The sequence below is a fragment of the Lacerta agilis genome, chromosome 1 (genome assembly GCF_009819535.1).
Source record: "Lacerta agilis isolate rLacAgi1 chromosome 1, rLacAgi1.pri, whole genome shotgun sequence".
Taxonomy (NCBI): Eukaryota; Metazoa; Chordata; class Lepidosauria; order Squamata; family Lacertidae; genus Lacerta; species Lacerta agilis.
Window position 1 is genome coordinate 77,580,643 of NC_046312.1, and position 19,001 is coordinate 77,599,643.

General features: G+C 43.0%; 1 protein-coding gene across 1 annotated transcript; it reads right to left on the reverse strand.

Moving 5' to 3' along the window:
• Positions 1-186: 186 nt before the first annotated feature.
• INCENP (inner centromere protein) lies at positions 187-18,388 on the reverse strand. The gene is made up of 19 exons (XM_033156727.1): positions 18,258-18,388; positions 16,268-16,412; positions 14,757-14,861; positions 13,131-13,846; positions 12,128-12,164; positions 10,101-10,128; positions 9,458-9,548; positions 8,746-8,797; positions 8,036-8,150; positions 7,815-7,952; positions 7,277-7,288; positions 5,697-5,806; positions 5,490-5,610; positions 5,034-5,156; positions 4,195-4,367; positions 3,590-3,704; positions 3,288-3,386; positions 1,678-1,828; positions 187-500 (listed from the first exon to the last, which is right to left on the reverse strand). Exons 2-19 carry the CDS (start codon positions 16,402-16,404, stop codon positions 298-300), a joined length of 2,526 nt encoding a protein of 841 aa, XP_033012618.1. The 5' UTR covers positions 16,405-16,412; positions 18,258-18,388; the 3' UTR covers positions 187-297.
• Positions 18,389-19,001: the final 613 nt, after the last annotated feature.

Genomic DNA, 19,001 nt, shown 5'->3' on the forward strand with positions numbered 1-19,001 from the left:
CTGGCCCACTGCATGGTCTGAGGGATGGTGGACCGGCCCATGGCTGAAAAAGATTGCTGACCCCTGACATAGGCTCTTCCTAGCAGTTCAGTAAGTTAAATATAGGCCAAATGATTTTCACTCATCTTTGCCAATACCAGCTGGCAATCTGTACTCTCTTCTCTCCATCACAGAGACAGAATCTGCTTTAGAAGCGCAACATTTATTAATATAAACAAGGAAAAAGGGACTCAACATTTAAAACAGCAATACGCTTCTTGAGCAAAAATACCACACATCCATGAGATCTAGAAAACATCATATCTTTAAAGCATATGGTACATTTCTGCCACCTGGGAATGGTGGAGAGTTCCACACTGCAGAACTGGTGCGTTTGAAGTAACGCGGCTTGCTTTTCTTGAATATTTCTTCTAGTTTAGGGCTCTTTACAACTCCAAAGAGGGCAGTGGTGTCAACTGGTTTGTAATACTGATGTATGATTGCCTGGCTTAGTAGATTTCCTAAGGGAAAGAACAGCAGCATACAGTCAGTTGAAGCTAATTAACCAAGTTTTATGTGCCATTAATAATGCTCATAAAGAACTCAATTCAAAGATAGTAGGTTGCATCCAATGAACCTAAAGAGCCTGCTGGATCAGACTAATGGCCCATCTAGTCCAACATAAAAAATAAAAAAATCCTTCCAGTAGCACCTTAGAGACCAACTAAGTTTGTTATTGGTGTGAGCTTTGTGTGCTACTGGAAGGATTTTTTTTTTATTTTGTTTCGACTACGGCAGACCAACACAGCTACCTACCTGTAACTAGTTTCTTGCAACTAGTTTCTTGCAACTGGGGAAGTTCCACTGCTCTTGTGAAAGACTTTCCATTAGCACAGTCCATTTTTTCAAAAAGGCCAGCATGGACTGAATAGTCTTTTTTTAAAAAAAGAAATGTGCCCTTTCATTATATCCCAGACTCAGCTTTACAGAACAGAAATACTGGGCATCAATACAGGGATGTAATTTTTATAATGTGCTCTACTTTTCAATACAGTAAAGCCCACAACTTATGTGAGGGTTACATCCCTAAAGCCAAAATTGCATCTAGTCAAAACACATTGGGTTAAATGCCAGGTGGGATTGCCAATGTCATTTTCCTAGAACCCTGCCCCCTTTCTAATTTTTTTAAATAAAGCTGAATGCACATAAGTTAAATGTGCATAAGTTGTGAGCTTACTGTATTAATAAAAAGGTAAATAAATAAGTAAGACAATGATGTATTATATATTCTCAAATGACTTGGAAGTACCAACACCTGATTCTTAGCACTTTCCTAAGTTGCAGGCTGGAAGTTTGAAAAAAGTTATACCCCCTGAGAACAAAGAAGATATTAATAAACACTCAAGTACTTGAGCATATACATTAAGTAGACAGCATTGCAAGCTTGGTCAGACTAAAGGTTCACCTGTCCCAGCATCCAGTGGCCAGCTAAATGCCTCTTCCTCCCTTAAAGCTAGTATTCAGGGGCATGCTGCTTCTGAACACACAAGTTCCATTCAGCTATCATGACTAATAGCAGCAGAGACAAATTCATGGAGGAAAAGCTAGTGGTCTTCACACCTTCACCATCACACCTTGAAGCAGCCCATTCCATACAATAATATAAGGAAAGTTCAACTATAAAGGATTCAAACAAACCAGTAGCCCAAGCAGGTATGGCCTTGCGGGGTTGACTCTCATCATCTGTTGAATCATCACTGTTCAAATCCATTCCATAATTATTCACATCAATCTTGGGCTGTTTAGGGCCTTGTGGTGTCATCGGGTAGGAATTACAGCTAGTAGAGTTCTGGAAAGAAGACGAGGGGAGGCTAAGTCACTGGATATAGGACGAGATTTTGCTGGCAAAGTTAGAATCATGGAATTGTAGAGTTGGAAGGGCCCACAAGGGTCATCTAGTCCAAACCCCCTACAATGCAGGAATCTTTTGCCCAACATGGAGCTTGAACCCACAACCTTGAGATTAAGAGTCTCATGCTTTACCAACTTAGTATTGTTGCACTATGCTAGAATCTCAATACAGCCTTTTAGAAAAGAACTTATTCTATCAGAAGAGCATGATGAATCACCACCGCCTGACAAACTACGAGTCAATATGGCTAACTTCACCCAGCAGCATGCCCCCCTCAATCAAAACACACTGCAACCAATCAAGCCCTAGGCCCTCTGATCTCTCGCTCCACCAGCAACAAATCTCTTTTCAAAGTTAAAGCACAACTTTTCTGACAATGGCCACATCATTATTTTTAAAGGTGCCTTCTTTTATACTGCTTTCTCCTTTAAGATAACCAGCTGTCAACCAGCAAGAAGCTGACGGTCCAAAGCAAAAATTCCAAATTCCAGTTATTAACAGTTTATTTTTCACACCAACTATAGCAAACACCACTTGCCAACAGATCTGTACGTATTCTCCAATGTGTAACGTGTCTAAATATTCTTCCTCATTCACAACTTCCTCCTTTTACTGGAGTGTGTGTTTTAAATTCTGCCACTGCACTTTCAAGTTATTTCTCTGCCTTTGAAATCCAAGGGGGTGAGGGAGAAGAGATGGTAAGATTCTCAAAATTCTCACGTGTGCAGTATGTTTACCAAGAAGGGGACATAGGGTCAGCAACAAAAGAACCCCCCTCACACTCATACAAAGTGGGGAGCAGCACTTCAATACTGTATTTTGCAATAAAAGTTTACAGAAAAGTATATGATTTTGGCATGCTGCCCTTTTCAGGGTTTAAGATATATTGCTCCATTTAATGTAGCTGTTCACTTAAGAGCAGTCTTCCCCAATCTTGTGCCCTCCAGGTGTTTGACTACAACTCCTATCATGGGAGCTACAATCTAGTGCTCCAGGTTGCAGAAGGCAGACTTGGAAATAATTGGGTCAGAACAACATGTGTGGGACTTTATGTTCAAAGCCTTTATTAAGTGGCCTCAAGGCACACTGAAGGTACAGTGGTACCTCGGGTTAAGAACTTAATTCATTCTGGAGGTCCATTCTTGACCTGAAACTGTTCTTAACCTGAAGCACCACTTTAGCTAATGGGACCTCCCGCTGCCGCTGCGCCGCCAGAGCACAATTTCTGTTCTTATCTTATTTCTGGGTTAGCGGAGTATGTAACCTGAAGCGCATGTAACCTGAGGTACCACTGTAATGTGCTTCTGTGGGTAAGCCTGTGCATTACAGCACATGCTCTCTTATAGAGCAAGTCAATAGGGCCATCATTACTCCTGATCTGTGGTTTGTAGTTCACCTCGATAACCACTGTTTTATTCAGTTGTTTGCTGGAAGCCTTGGCCTCAGTCTCAGAAGCAGCTTTCTCTTGCTTCTCTTCTTGCTGCCGCTGTTCCTGCTAAAACACAAAAAGGCCACAGTGCTGTTGATAGGTCACTGCTCCCACCCTACACTTGATGACACAGTGCACTCCAGGAAGCATTAAGGGTCTGCCAATTTAAATTTCCCCTAAAGCAATCGGACCAAGATTTGGGGAGCTGAAAACATACCTTTTAGTATAAGGAATATTATTCATGTGATAGAAACATGAGAGCCACTTACCAATTTCCTCTCTTTTTCCTCCAAATCTTTTCTGAGTCGCTCCTTCTCTTTGGCTGCTGCTAAAACCTCTTTATGCAGCCGTACAGCCTTCTCCTTCTCTTTCTGTTCATGCTCCCTTGCAGACAAAAGACACTTCATTACCATCCAAAGAAAGAAGGGGATCATGACCTTAAGCATGACCCGTACACCCAGCATTAGCTTGAGCAGCACTCCCAACAGCCTGTGGCATACACCTTGGGGCTAACATCATTCCCCCCTTCACAGCTGCATCCACAGCCATATTTTTTAGATTGGTGAAAAGAACACCTACCCTTTTCTGGGGTGGGTGACTGTTGTGGCCTCTGGCCCAGCTCCCTGGGGGTGGGAGAGCAGCCCCATCATCCCTTCGGTGCTAGCTGGGGGCTTCAGCTATGACTGGCAATGGGGGATGATGGGATTATCTGCCATTTTTAAAAATTTAAACTGGCCAGTATTAGCCTTTGAAGGGAGCAGGGAATCAGCGGCAGACCAGGAGGAGCAAGTCTTCACTCTGCCCTATATGGACTGGCTGTGCTGAGTGACTGGAAGCCTTCTCAACTGGGTTGGCTCAGTCATTCTGTTCTTACCGCTGTGCTTGGAGCCTCTCCTGTTCTTTCCTCTTCTCCAGTTCTCTCTCAGCAGACAGCTTTTTCTCCCTTTCTAGTTCCAACTGATGCTGCTCTGCAATCTTTCTAGCCTTTTCCTGTTCCTCTTCTTCCCTTTTCTTCTGCATTTGCTCCTTCTGCCTTCGCTCTTCCTCCTGAAAAGATAAACACAACAGGCTAGTGCTTTGCACTCATGCCCTGCTTTGGGACTAATAATAATAATAATAATAATAATATACCCCACCCATTTGGCTAGCCACTGGGATGAAAGGATGCTGGATTAGACAGGCCTCTGACTCAGCAGGGCCCTCCTTATAAAACAAAAAACTTTTGCCAACTCATCTTAGTATAATGACCTAAAGAGCCGTAGTGAAGTCGTATAGATTATGCATAAATACCTGCATGGCATGAATCAAATCCTCAACTCCACCTGGGACAACCACCCTGAAGTATTCAGTTGCTATTCAGCTATGTTTCATAGGTGAATAACAGTGAATACTTCAGGCAAGACAAATTTGTAAATTAGACTTGCAGATTTCTTGTAAAGTTTCCCCTTCAAGTTGTCAACCTCTGAAGCTTGATGAATAGGCAGACATTTATTTATTTTTTAAAGATCTTTAACTGGAACTATCTACTATGCTAAAGTAGCAGTTACTGGTACCTTAAAAATCACTACAGATTTGGTGACCATGAAAGACATAGAAATACTTGAAAAAGAGTAGCCTCTTCAAGTCCTGCAGCTACATGGCTTTGAATTTAGACTCAGCAGGGGTGTGTCTACTGTCCTACATGGCCAGCCATCCCCACATCCCTGCCCTTACCAGCTGCAGAACTCTTTTTTTACGGGCATCATCTTCTTGTTTCCGCCGGGCTTCAAGTTCTTCCAGCTTCTTGGCAGCTACCTTCTTCTTAACTTTGTCCTCTGCCAATTTTTCCTCACGCACCTAAAATAGGTTGTGTATATATTGCCATTATATGGGTCATGTTTCTTTTTACAACAAGATAAGCCTAACACAGTAATGTAAGAGATATGTCCTTTATAATGTACCAAACACTCTAAGCCCTTCACTGTTTTAACAAGACAAACACACGGAGGGAGGGACTTGTTGGGTTGATAAGACTATCAGCACAATCCTAACCAGGTCTACTCAGAAACTAAGTCCTACTGCATACAATGGGGCATATTCTCCTGTTGAGAGTGGTTAGGATTGCAAAATAGAGAATTAAACTCTGAAGAACACGTTTCCAAAATGCTCTCTGGCCATATTCATGTTCACCTTCTCATTTTTCTCCTCATGCTGAGCAAGCTTTTGCTCAAGCCGCCTTCTCTTCTCTTCTTCCATCTGCTCTACCCGTTCCCGAGCCTGCAGCACCTTGCGAAGGCGATCTTCACGCTTCCTGATGGCACACAGGAGTTCAGTTAGAAAAAGCTCCAAGGCAAAACTAGGAAAGGAGTAATTGGAAGGATGTCTATGTATGCATACCGCTTTATCTCCTCCAACCGCTGCTTTTTCCCCTCCTCCAGTTTCTGCCTCCTTAGTTGTTCTGCTTCCTCCCTCTTTCTTTTATTCTCTAACCGTTCTCTTTCCTTTTGCTAGGTAGGGAAGGAAGTTCATTAGCACAGGCAACTGGAAGGAACTATTCTCTCCACTGTGGCAAATGTTCTTAACAGTGAAATCATTTGTAGTGAAAGTGTAGTAGCTACAAAAAGAGAGCACGAATTTAGCCACCAATTTTTCCCTAGAGCAAGCTAGGCAAGAACTGCTCAGTCCCTCACAATGCCTGTCCTACACTCCCTCCTTCTCCCCCTCAGCTAAATCACAGCAAACAGTTAGTGATTAGACCAGTGTTTTTCAACCTTTTTTGGGCAAAGGCACACTTGTTTCATGAAAAAAATCACGAGGCACACCACCATTAGAAAATGTTAAAAAAAATAACTCTGTGCCTATATTGACTATATATAAAGTAATTATCTTGAATAGGAATCAAATAAACAAATTTTTCCCACGGCACACCAGGCAACATCTCGCGGCACACTAGTGTGCCGCGGAACAGTGGTTGAAAAACACTGGATTAGACAACACTCTCTATGTACTTGAATGCATTGTTAGACCCAGAGCATGCATCTTTTACTTATTTCAGAAAGGCTTTGATGCACCTTGTGGTGGATTGGGTAGAAAGAATCACATAGCAACAACACACTGGTAATTCTATCTACCTTCTTGAAGTATTGCACCCTACACTTCCTAATACACATGCAATCTAGAAATGCCCAGACCTCAGACAAGCCGTCAAGTGATTCGACAGGTAGATCCAGCACAAGACAGGGCTCATATGCCTTCAGTTACATAGAAGCAGATGCTATTTCTATTATCACCACCAAACAATATTGACAGAAGCAACGCACCTGTAAAAATTCTTTCATTTTGGGTACTTCTGTCAATATCCACACATGAACAGAACTTGTAAGGAGTACAAAAATGCAGCAGCTAATATGATTGGGCTAGCTCATGGTAAAAAAAAAAAGATCCACCTGAAACAGGAACTGGCAAGCCACTCCAGTATCCCTGCCAAGAAAACTCCATGGACAAAGGAGGAAAATAGGCATTCCTATTTAGAAGGAGGTCTCCTTGAATTCAATGATCATACCATGTAAGTGTGCATAATGGAAGTGAAAAAGCTCTGGCCCACCAGAGCCAAGTCCAAGTCCACCAATGCAAACTGAACCAACATTTTAAGATTGCATCTAGTTTCTTTTTTGCACTTTATTCTAAACTTAAACAGAAAAAACGTTAAGGCATTCAAGAGAAGAAATGGCAGTTATTGATTGTGTTTTGAAATGGTTGTGGCTTTCTTACTACAGGGAACAAAATAGCACAATGCTACTACCCATTATCTACTTTTTAGTAAGATTATCCTAATAAGCACTAAATAAAATGCTAGAATTCCACCTTAAAAAGAGGAAGCAATGTTAAGTCACTATGCAGGTTAAGAATGCCATTAGATAACACACCATGTTAACGATATACAAACAGTTACTGTGAGACCAAAAGTTGTTACTTACAACAAACCCCCGCTGTACGAAGAGAAGATTGAGACATAGTTAATGCCTTTGGAGGTTAGTACCCAAATTATCATTAGTTTATTGCCAACAATACAAATGGACTAGACCACTAGTTGATATAGGATTTGCCCTACTGGCCGATTTCAGATTCATCTCTCTTCACCAAATAACAGCAACCTGCCATGCTTCACCAGAGTCAAGCCCTGTTTAACCTGAGAAGCAGTAATGGATTTAACCAAATGGCATGCAATAAACTTATGCTAAAAGATCACTGAAAAGCTAAGCTATGGAGTAGGGGTGGAGTAATTTACAACCTGCAGTCAAAGACATAAGTTGGTTAGCTCAATGCAAAGGAGAAATGTTGCTCTCATCCAATCCAATGCCAGTCCTTTCAGTCTCTTAAACCCTCTTACAGCTCCTCCTTCCCTTTAAGCCCATGTGAAGTCTTTGCACAATTTATTTCTTACATTTACACCCCACCTTTCCTCCTAGGAAGTCAAGGTGGTATACATGGATTTAAAAACAAAAAACACTCTACCTGGGGAGTGGCTTGGATAGGAGTGTTTTGTTTGATGAATGATTTCATGGTTGCACTTCGACTCGAAGAGCCAGGGGTCATCATGAGCATTCGGTTCTTATGCACTGTATGCAAGAATGTCTTGAAAGGACGGACAACCTGAAAAATACAGAAAGTGATCAGTCCTTGGAAGGCAAATGATGGAACCTGGTTCACTCCCAAAGATGGAATTCTCGGCTTACTTTGCTGGCAGGGCACTGCGGAGATACAGTCCTTTTCCTTGCAGGGGAATAGTCCTCCTCTGAGTGCTGTCCTACATCTTGCTCGTAAACTGCTCTTTTATAGCTTGGCTTCCTCCTGTAAATATTAAATATCAATACAGGGTCATTTCATAGGATGCAACCACCTCCTTGTCTCAGAATTACCATGGGAAGTATAGGACTCTGGCTCCATTTTCTGGTCTTTGAGGCCAGAAGAAATATAGCTGCTCAGTTAAGTATTTTAATTAACTCTTCTCTCACATAGGAGCTACCTATCAACCAGGCAATGGACCTGCTTTCCTATTCTCATGATGCTTACAGTCTTCTCTGAAATCACATCTTGTATCTTCCCTTCCCTTACTCTTCGTCCATTATTCCACTGTTTGGATCAGGGGTCAGCAAACATACCGCACCTTGGGCCGGTGTCTCCAGCACCGATTGCATGGCAGGCTGGAGGGCAGGGGAGTGTGTGCCCATGCGCGTGCACACAAGCCATTTCCAGTGCTCCTCCGACCCGGAAGTGGGCAGCCGTGCAGCACAGCACCAGTAAGAGCGGGCCTTAGTTTGGGGATCCCTGGTTTAGATCCTAGCACCTTCAAGCTGTGTCAACCAAACGGAACCATTAAGCCCCTAATCCTCAAATATCATCATCTTGTTTTGCTCCACGGAGGTTTTGTCCAAAGAAAACCTACCTAGCACTCTGGGGCTGCTTTTGCACATCATCACTCTTTTCAGAATTTCCCCCTGCATACAGAAAAAGAGAGCTACAATTAGGGATGGTGGAAGTGTTTTATGTAGAAAAGGCCTGAAGCCAAAGTTGTTTAGTCAACAAATGGATGAATACTTCTAGTTGTCAGGGCAGAATTAATAATAATATTATGATTATTATATTAGCCCTGTACCAATGAGTAGTATTCTATTTTTAAAAGAAACATTTTATTAATACACAGCCCAATGTACTGGGTCTACACAAGCTTGATTTGCTACATATTCAAACAGAATTATGTCTATAAGGAAAGTACATAGAACCCTTATGATTATTTCTCTTGCCTGTGTATGTGACATAGCCAAGTTTGCTATGAATTTAATAGGACCCTTCCTTCCAAGAACTCATGGCAGCATACATTGCTTCCCCACAATTTTTCATTGTAGATTAGTTCAAGAGAAAACTGGCTCAAGCTCACCTCATTAACTTCATGGCCAAACTAGGATTTGAACCTGGACTTCTCAATCAAACACTAATACACTATCTACTATACCACATTGGCCAGTTAAGTCATTATTTTTGCTTGAGCAACTGAGAATCTTGCAAATAATAGGCTTGTAAACTTGCCATTCCTCAAAATATATTCTATCCAACTCACCGCTGACCTTCTCTGTTACTTAGCCAAGGAGTATACTGACCTTTGTCATCTCCATCTTGTTCCACAGGTTTGATAACTGCTTGCACATTGGCCTTGTGAGAACGAAGGGACATGCGAGGGTTCTCATCAACCTGCAGCAAAGGCAAATTCCTTCTCAAGCCCCTCCCATAGATGTGTAATCATTAGACAACTAAGTGGGCCCTTTAATGATTTAGCACATATAATGTTAGGTAGACTAAGCCCCTTCAAGTATCTCTAACAATGATGTTGGCACTTCAGTGAGAACCATAGGAAAGAAGGCATTCTAGGAAAGCACTCAGATTCATTAATGTGGAATCCAACATGCGTAGGCTCAAATGACACAATCATGAACTTCAAAGGACTGACTGCAGATTAAGTCTATGTGTGTTTAACTCTGAATGTGCAGGTCCTGTCCAAACATCTCATCCAGCATGTCAGTGTTGGGCAGGTCTGGAGGCAGGACAGATGTACCCTGAAGATGCACCATGGAATGCCACCCAACTCTTCCATGCACATTACACTTCCCCGCTAGAGTCTGGATGGTTGCCCACCACACAGTTCTACCCAAAAACGAGTCTCATAGAGTTGAGTGGGGCTTACTGCTGGGTAAATGGGTATTGGATTGTGGCCTTAAGCTTCTTTTAGTCCTCTTTAGAACTTACCTTCTGAGATGCTGGCTCTATCATCAGCCTAAGAGAAAAAGTATGCATATTTTTAGTAGTAAAAACTTTGCAAATTCCTTTCATGCTCCTATCTTGCAGCATGAGTGTTAATTGGTCTTATCATTTCATTGTATCTTTAAATGCATTGAAGTAAGTAAATGAAGTTATCAACCTACCAGCCTCAGCTCATACTAGACTACAGAAAGCCCATACAACACTTCACTGCTTCCATGCTTTCAAAAATAGATTCATCATTTCCTTTCTTGGTACATCTAGGTAATTAATACAATTTCCACAAAAAATACATTGTGTATGTAGTGTCATTGACAACTTGGAACCTGTGCAGAGGAGGGTGGCCAAGATGATAAATCGTCTGGAAACCAAGCCTTATGAGGAATGGTTGAGGGAGATGCCTATGTTCTATTAAAGGCCTTAAAAGCATCCAGGGAAAATAACAACCCTGGCAATTCTTTAGATTGCAATTCATAAATTATATTGAGAACCCTTCTTACCAATCCTGCAATGCTTCAAAATGGCATGAAGCATATCCTGTCAGGGGAGATGTAGGAGGTTATAAAAACATGCAAGTACTTCACTATAATGGCAGCAAAAACTTAGCGTCCACATTTATAAGTGCTATTGGTCTGTACGAGTCCACTTTTGTACAGTAGAATCTTTACCCGACTTCAGATTTTCTTAAAGTATAATCTCCGTTCCTTCCTTTTGCAAGATAGAGTCTACATCTGCTCTTTTAACAGCGGCACCCAAACCCTTTACATTAAGCGATCACACTTTCACCAATCTACAAGGTTCTACCATAATGTGGAGGGAAGTTCAGCATATAGTAGGGCAAAAAAAGAAGAGAAGGGAAGGGAAGGGACAGAACTATCATGAGGGGCTGTTAATAGGGTGGTGAATAGCAAGACTTGTACCGTCAGAATAAGTACCTAGACTTTGACCAGATTTATAAATAAAACAAGTGAACTCTGTAAACATAATTTGCCAAGAATACAGGCTTCAACCAGCAGGTAGTCATGGAGCCAGTGGGGAGCTGCTCCATGCAATCTGGGCTTAGGTGGGAGCAAAATGGGGCTGTTACAATGTCTCCAAATCCTCCCTTCCTGCCACAGGACTGTCAGAATCATGGCTGTAGCAAGGCTGTAGCATTCTCATTTGGGCAGTGTTTAGTGTTTTCTGGAAGGTGGAGCTGAAGCATCTAAAGCATATTATCAACTTTCTGTATGCGCTTACGATCCACGCTCTTCCTTTGTGAGGAACAATAAGCTTGTGATATGCCCAATAGCTTTGAAGACTATCCTTGAGCCGGTAGCGCTCAAACTGTCTCTTGGGAGTTTCACCTGCTCAGGACTCTATGAGCGCACTCTAAATCCACTGGAGACAGTGAGATTCATGGTCCTGTTGATTATAAATGCATCCACACCTCCCCCTTCCTCTTTTTCAGGTAAACAATGAAGGTTAAAGTTTTCCCACCTATTCTTCTAGCATAAGTGCTAGATAATCATTGTCATTTGGAGCAATTGAATTTCAGACTGGTTTTCAAGGGCTGTATTCACAGCTTCATTAGCTGTTTTGGAAATTTCTTTAAGGTTCCTGATAGTGTGTCAAACCATCTTTCAAAGGGGGCTAGAGTAGTTGCCCAGTCTGAAGCTAGCACTTGCCAGATTTAGGTTATGTAAGCATCTGATTCCCTATCATCCCACATTTAGAAAGCTGAGTTCCTACCTTTTAGTTGATGTGCCATTTCAGAGTCTAAGGCCTTGTCAAAGTCCTCAGAACAGATGTTTCCTCCCTTAAATCAAGTTTTTGCATTTTGCTTTTTGTACTTTGTAGTCCCCGGAGCATTACCTTATTGGAGCTATAAATTGCTGTATGTTAAATTGCTTTTTAAAAGCCCACTAGATGTCTTTATCTTCTTGTGGTAGTTATGCTACCATTTAGCTCCTCAGCCACGTCTCCCAAATTCATCACTTAAAAAATAATAATCTAAAATTCTAATTCCAACTCACCCAGATTCAGTAATTTCTTCAGCCACAGCAACATGACCTGAATGAGAAGAGACATGAGGTTGCATCTCCAACCAAGTCAAACATCTGCAGAAGCATTCTGGTTCTTAGCTAAGGGACAAGTGCTCTGAAACACATTCTCAGACAGACACCTGACAATAGTTAATTTATACTCCAGGACTACTTCCTGTAGCATGTACAGAATGCATTAGCTTCCCTAAATTGTCAGCAAGCAATAAGCAGGATGCAGCTGCTCCTTTTGTAGCTGGATGAGAGTAGGATGTTGTGATGTGCTTGGGAGGCAGTGTATACAGATCTCCTGGTGGCCACTGTTTTTCTTTTATTTAAAATGTTTATTGCCCATCATTCACTGCACATGCCAATTCCAAAGCAGGTTACAAATTAACACAAATCTACACACATCACTGGCAGGCATCCCAAACATTTTATGACCATGCCTCTTCTCATTGGAGCCTCTGGCTATCCACACATTTATGTAAGCACCTGGCAGTGATTGTTGCACAGCAGCTTCATGTCTCTGGATCACTTTCCTCTGAGATACAAAGTTGATGCATTGCCCAAAACTGGCAGAAGACCTACCTGCTCAGCTGGCAGCATGCACCTGTCCCAAGAACCAACTATGGCTAAGTGCCCCCAAACCTAAATGATAGCAATAGGTTTCCCCTAGATGTACTTAAGGCCTGCACCACATGACTTAGGATAGATTTTAAAAATAGGAAGCAGGTGTTTCAAGACCAAGTCTCACTGAGTATAAAGTAAAATTATTCCAATACATCACCTTCCATTTTAAACCTTACTTTTGCCTTGAGTTATTGGAAGCTACAAAGGAAGCTATCAAGAGAGTGGAAAGAAGCCTAACAAAAAATAAAATAAAACACAACTTAAATATTGGAAGCTTTTTGCAGTTCATTTCAAGCTAGCCTGCTACAAGGTAAAAACAGCAACACTCTTTTTGGTACTCTTATCTCACATTATTGAAACTTACAACTTGCAGATAATGACTTCTGGGATGTTCTCCGCTTTGACAAAGACTTCTGAATAGATTTCTGGATCATTCTTTCCCTTTTAGCACTGAGCGAGTATCTCTCAGCCAGAGAGGCTCTAGAGTGCATGGAGGTCCTGCCCAATAAGCTTAGGCGGACTGAGCGACAGTTTGCTTTTGAAGTAGTGGGTGCTTGTGAGCTCTGGTTTAACTTCTGAGCAGCCTCTGATTCAGAAGCCCAGCTTTCCTCTTGGTTCTGGACACACAATTTCTCCTGAGTGTTGGATTCTTCCTTTTCAGCGGCATTGGGTACTTTTGCTATTTTCATCTTACATATTCCCCGTCCCTCTTTTATTTCGGCTTCAGGAGTTTCTTTCACCACAAGGCAAGTTTTGGTCAAAGGTGATCTCTTTATAGGAGACCCCTCCTCAGATAATTTAAGAGTCAAATCAACTGTATCTGTCTGGGGTGGTGCTTTTTTTGCCTGCAGTTCTGCAATACACCTCTCATTAGGACTGATTGCTACTAGTGGTAACCGATCATCGGCTAAATTGAAAGATAGTTTCTTAAGAGGAGCATCTGAGACTCTGGCAGATGAGGCAGTCTGAGATGCAGTAACACGAAAACAAGGGGAGGCATTCTCTACATTAATTTCCAAGTTTTTCCGACTTCGGGTAATCCGTTTGGAAAATAACTGAGTATTCTCTCTTCTTGATATCCTGAAAAAAGAAACTCATTGTAAGGAAAGCAATGGGGACCAAGCTCACTGCATACCAAAGCTTGCAGAAACGGAATCATAAGACAAATTTGGTGTTGCAAGGGACAATAGAGTAGCTGAACTGAAAAATCCTAGACCAGGGGTAGGCAACCTAAGGCTTGTGGGCTGGATGCGGCCCAATCACCTACTAAATCTGCCCCGCGGACGGTTCGGGAATCAGTGTGTTTTTACATGAGTAGAATGTGTCCTTTCATTTAAAATGCATTTCTGGGTTATTTGTGGGGCATAGGAATGCGTTCATTTCCCCCCCTCCAAAATATAGTCCGGTCCACCACATGGTCGAGGGACGGTGGACCGGCCCACGGCTGAAAAAGGTTGCTGACCCCTGCCCTAGACAAACTGAGTGAGAAATGTTACATCAACAATTTATATATCAAACATTTGGCTGATGAAATTACTGGGAATCAATATTTATTTTAAAGATTTATACCTTGTCTTTTGATTTAGGGTAACTATGTGGCTTACAACAGACAACAGACTAAGAGACTGGCTGATGGACAGGGACAGAGAGAGGGAGTCCTTTCAGATTTGCAGTCCTAGGACACCAGGCAGATGGAGTTAGGAAAGTCCTATCCTTGTTGGGATGTGCTTTGTGAAGTAGCGTGTGGAGATCTCCTGGCAGTAATTTTTTTTTTGGCAGTAATTTTTTTTAATTTTAAAAAACATTTACTATCCATCCCTCATTACAAAAGCACAAAAGGACATTTTTAAACCTTCAAAACATATTTAGCTAATCAAGTAAACATTGCAACCCAATCTAGACATTTTCCTGAAGTAACAACTAGGAATTTTAACCATTATCTTCCAGATTATTCCCTGCTCCTTAGCCCACAAACACATACATTCCCTACCTCTTTGTAGCAAAGTGATTCTTAACAGAAGAAATGCGCTTCTTTTTCCTATGACTCTTCTGTGATGGTGTTTTTGGCATCAGCTCAAGTTCATCACTGGCGCCACTATTGAGATAAGAGCAGCAGTTTAAATTCTGGTTTGCCAAGTGCCTTTACCTAGGAATATTGCCAACTACTAACTGAATGGCCATTTCTTATTTCAAACCAATTCACACAATTCATGCTGTAGGATTGAATCAATCAAGATATCGATTCTTACAGCGGTCAAGCTATTGGAGACCCGAGAATGCCAACATTTTCCTCAGAAGCAATGGCTTGGTGGCAGGCTAAAATTGTAGGTATCCCACTTTCATTCTAAGTTCATCTTTCAAGTTCTCATTTTGGTAAGGACTAGGAAAAAACATTATTTGCAGTTCAGGATATTGTTTGCAGACTGGGATTCTTTTACCAAAGCCAGTCTGGTTTCTGACCCTGGCACAGCATCAGACCTCCTCAAACCCAGAGACCAATGACACTGATTAACATTTGTTGTATGCTCCCACACGAGAAAACACATTAATACTGCAACGTATTCTGTAATAATGTAGCTATGAGAATTATATGCCCTACAATTGTAGGTTTAGCTCGCTTTGGGGTAAAATCCCCAAAAAAGCTCAGCAACTTTGGTCGGCCCTTCACTTCATCAAATCTTGCCCTCTTTGAAAAAAGTTCCGACACCACTGACTGATGGCAACCAGCTAACGTCCAACCAGTTCAGGAAAGGAAGCTTTCTCTGCTGTCTTGCCAGAGTAGTGCAGGCTCTGGTTATCTCCCGCTTGGACTACTGCAATGTGCTCTATGTCGGGCTACCTTTGAAGGTGACTTGGAAACTACAACCAATCCAGAATGCGGCAGCTAGAATGGTGACTGGGAGTGCTGGGACCATATAACACTGGTCCTAAACGATCTTCACTGGCTCCCAATACATTTCCGAGCACAATTCAAAGTGTTGGCGCTGACCTTTAAAGCCCTAAACGGCCTTGTCCCAGTATTATAAATAATAATTTGAATTTATATACCACCCTATACGTGAAGGTCTCAGGGCGGTTCAGTATACCTGAAGGAGCATTTCTACTCCCATTGCTCAGCCCAGACACCGAGGTCCTCCTCCGAGGGCCTTCTGCTGGTTCCTTCACTGCGAGAAGTGAAGTTACAGGGAAACAGGCAGAGGGCCTGTTCAGTAGTGGCACCCTCCCTGTGAAATGCCCTCCCTTCAGATGTCAAGGAGATAAAGAACTACACAACTTTTAGAAGACACCTGAAGGCAGCCCTGTATTGGGATGTTTTTAATATGTGATGTTTTATTATGGTTTTAGATATGCTGTAAGACACACAGATCAGTGGGCTGTTAAATAAATATGTAAATAAATAAATATGTAAATAAATTGTTTTCGTTGCCTATGGTATATACACAGCTTATGGAACAAATAAATCATGGTTTGGGGCACCATTTCTAGATCTCTTGCTCATACCTCGTAAATATCTTTTTAGCCTCTTCAACAATCTCATCCATCCACACAAAGTCATTGTTGTCAATATTTTGTAGAAATTCCGCAAGTATCTTCCTGGCACGTTCTTCCAGCATCACTGGGTTCTTCATCTTCCACATGGATTGGCCTGCAAAAAGGAAAGTGACTTCTTGTTCAAGGCACAAAAAAACAAAATTCATTGATCTCCCCACATATGGTAAGAAGTATGTTGCAACAAGTAAAACAGAATCATGTTACAAAACTCAAATGGCTTTTCTCAACTCCCATCTTCTCCTCACCCCTTATTACAGTTATAGTAAAATAATAAATCAGCTTAAGCCTTCAGGATGGAAATTCAATTTTTAAAAATGCACATAATCCCAAACTGGGTCTTTGCACCAAGATGTTGAGAGCCTTCTACCTGTCTCCTGTACCTAAAAGCCACTCTACATCTTAAAAACAGAAGTGAGCAAAAGACAGCAACATGGAAGTGAGTACAGTGGAAGCTCTACTTATGTACGGCTCTACTTATGTAAGATTCCAGTTACAACCTTCGGTAGGTGCTTTGACTTATGAACTTTCTTCTAGATATGAACAGAGACCTTGCTGGCAGCCTGGGGCTCACCCGGCCAGCTGTGGGGCAGCGCTGGGGCCTCCACCGCTGGGGAGAAGCCCTGCAGAGCAGCACTGAGGCCTCTGCTGCCAGGGAGAGGGCCCCCATCCCACCCCCAAAGCTGTGGAAGAGGAGTCACCTGCAAGAGGCACAGCAGGTGCACTGCAGCCCCAAACCCCACCAAGGAACTAACCTGAGGAAGTGGAGAGAATAACTTCCACATTCTTCCTAGTCTGAATCTTATTTAGTATGCAAACCTTTTTAAAGAACAGTTTTTGAAAAGCACAATCACTCTGTATGCAAATCAAAGGAATGCAAGGCTTGACATGCAGCTGAGTGCTGGAAATGACTTGAGACGTTTTAACAGGGAAAAAATGTTAAACTTCACCAAGCCATAGGAAAATGCTACAGAATTGTTGCAAAACTACCTCAGCCTGGCAACCAGCTGAGTATTCAGAATGAAGCACACTACAGGGCTTTTAAAATTCATTTCCCTCTCTCTCAGCAGCAGCCACAGACTCTTCCAAGCTGCAATATGGGATGACAAACTACTTTACCTCGTCTGCACTGACAAACTTAATTGGATTTTTAAAATGCAAAAACAAGCTATTTCACATTTCAGAGCAGAGTTACAAGCATCATTGGCACCTGTCTTTGCTGCTACCTTTTGCTTGGAGCACACAGCAACGTTAAATTCTTAGCTTTCTCTATTTCTATGAATGATTCCAATTTCCCCAGGAAAGGGATACTTAATAATGGTTTATACGGAAGCGACTTTTTCTAACTTCAAATTCCCCCTGCCTTTTTGATATCTCTATTTTGCTCCTCCCATTCTTCCTGTTTGGGCTTGCCCTGCTAAATTCAAACTGCACCTGGCAGCAGAATACGGAAACAAAACGACACTCTTGCTACCGAGAACGAGCTGATGGAGAGTAAATAACACTGAACTTGTGTATGCTTACAATACCTCCCCGCAGCCTGGTCTGACCCTCAGCCCACCAGCTCCTGTCCATTCCCAAACACAAGCCCTGGTCAGTAACACACTGGTGTTAGGCACAAAGGACATGGACGAGAGCCAGTGAGAGTGAAGGGGACAGAGGGGCGGAATGGATGGCGCCTCGAGGGCCGGGTAGGGATGCCTGGAGGGCCGCATTTGACCCCCCCCCCCCGCAAACTCTGTAAGGCTCCTCAGGCGCCCCCTCCGCTCCACACACTCACCACGCCCGCCCACTGCAGGCTTCCCTGCCGATACACCACCTACGTCCTCTCCCCGGCTCTCTGCCGCAACCGAACGAGCAACGGCCGGTGTCCTCAGGAGACCGACCTCCGAAAGCCTCCCCTCGCGCCCCCCTTTCCCCCCTCCACGGCTTGTAAACTCACTTGGGCTCGGCCCCCGTCGCTCCGCCGCAGGTCCCGTTTGTCCGGCCGCCGCACGAGCCGGAGAGCACCTCACGCCAAACGAGAAAAACCGCCCAGGGTTCGATACGTCAGGCACGGCGCCCGCTCCTATTTTCAAATAGTGTCACAACCGCCGCGCTCCAATCGAAAGCGCGGTTTTTCAGAGCGGCGCCTGCTATTGGCTCAGGCGCGACTGGGCGAAACAGGAGGGGAAGGGTTCGGAAGTCTTTCCGCCGGCTCACTGCCTAGCTTTGAGTTTCCTTTTCGTGCTCGAGTGAGGGGGAGGGCGGGCGGCGTCATGCGCGTGGAGGTGAATGGCGCGTTCAAACTTGGGGGTTTTAAACATCCGCGCGGGTAAACCGGAGGTAGCCGTTCGTGCTTGCTGCAACCTGAGACTGTTGGCCTTTGGGGGATTTTCAGCAGCTTATAACAAAAAATGGGGCTGGGCTGGGAAGAAAACCTTCGTCGCTGCACTTTAAAAGGGCTTTAACAGCCCCGAGATATTTACGTTTGCATTGGTAGGACAACGTTCTTTTCCTTTCCATCACGCACGGACACAAATGTGGGCTTACAAGTGTAGGACCTCCTTTCTTTGTTGGTCCAGCTGCCCAGTCCCAGCTCCCTTAAAGTCCGAGACTTCTCCTGTCTCCAATAAGTAGCTGTGCCCTCATTCCTCTACCGAGCTCACCCCCCCCCCCTCAAAATTCAAAAATAAGCAAATGGTCC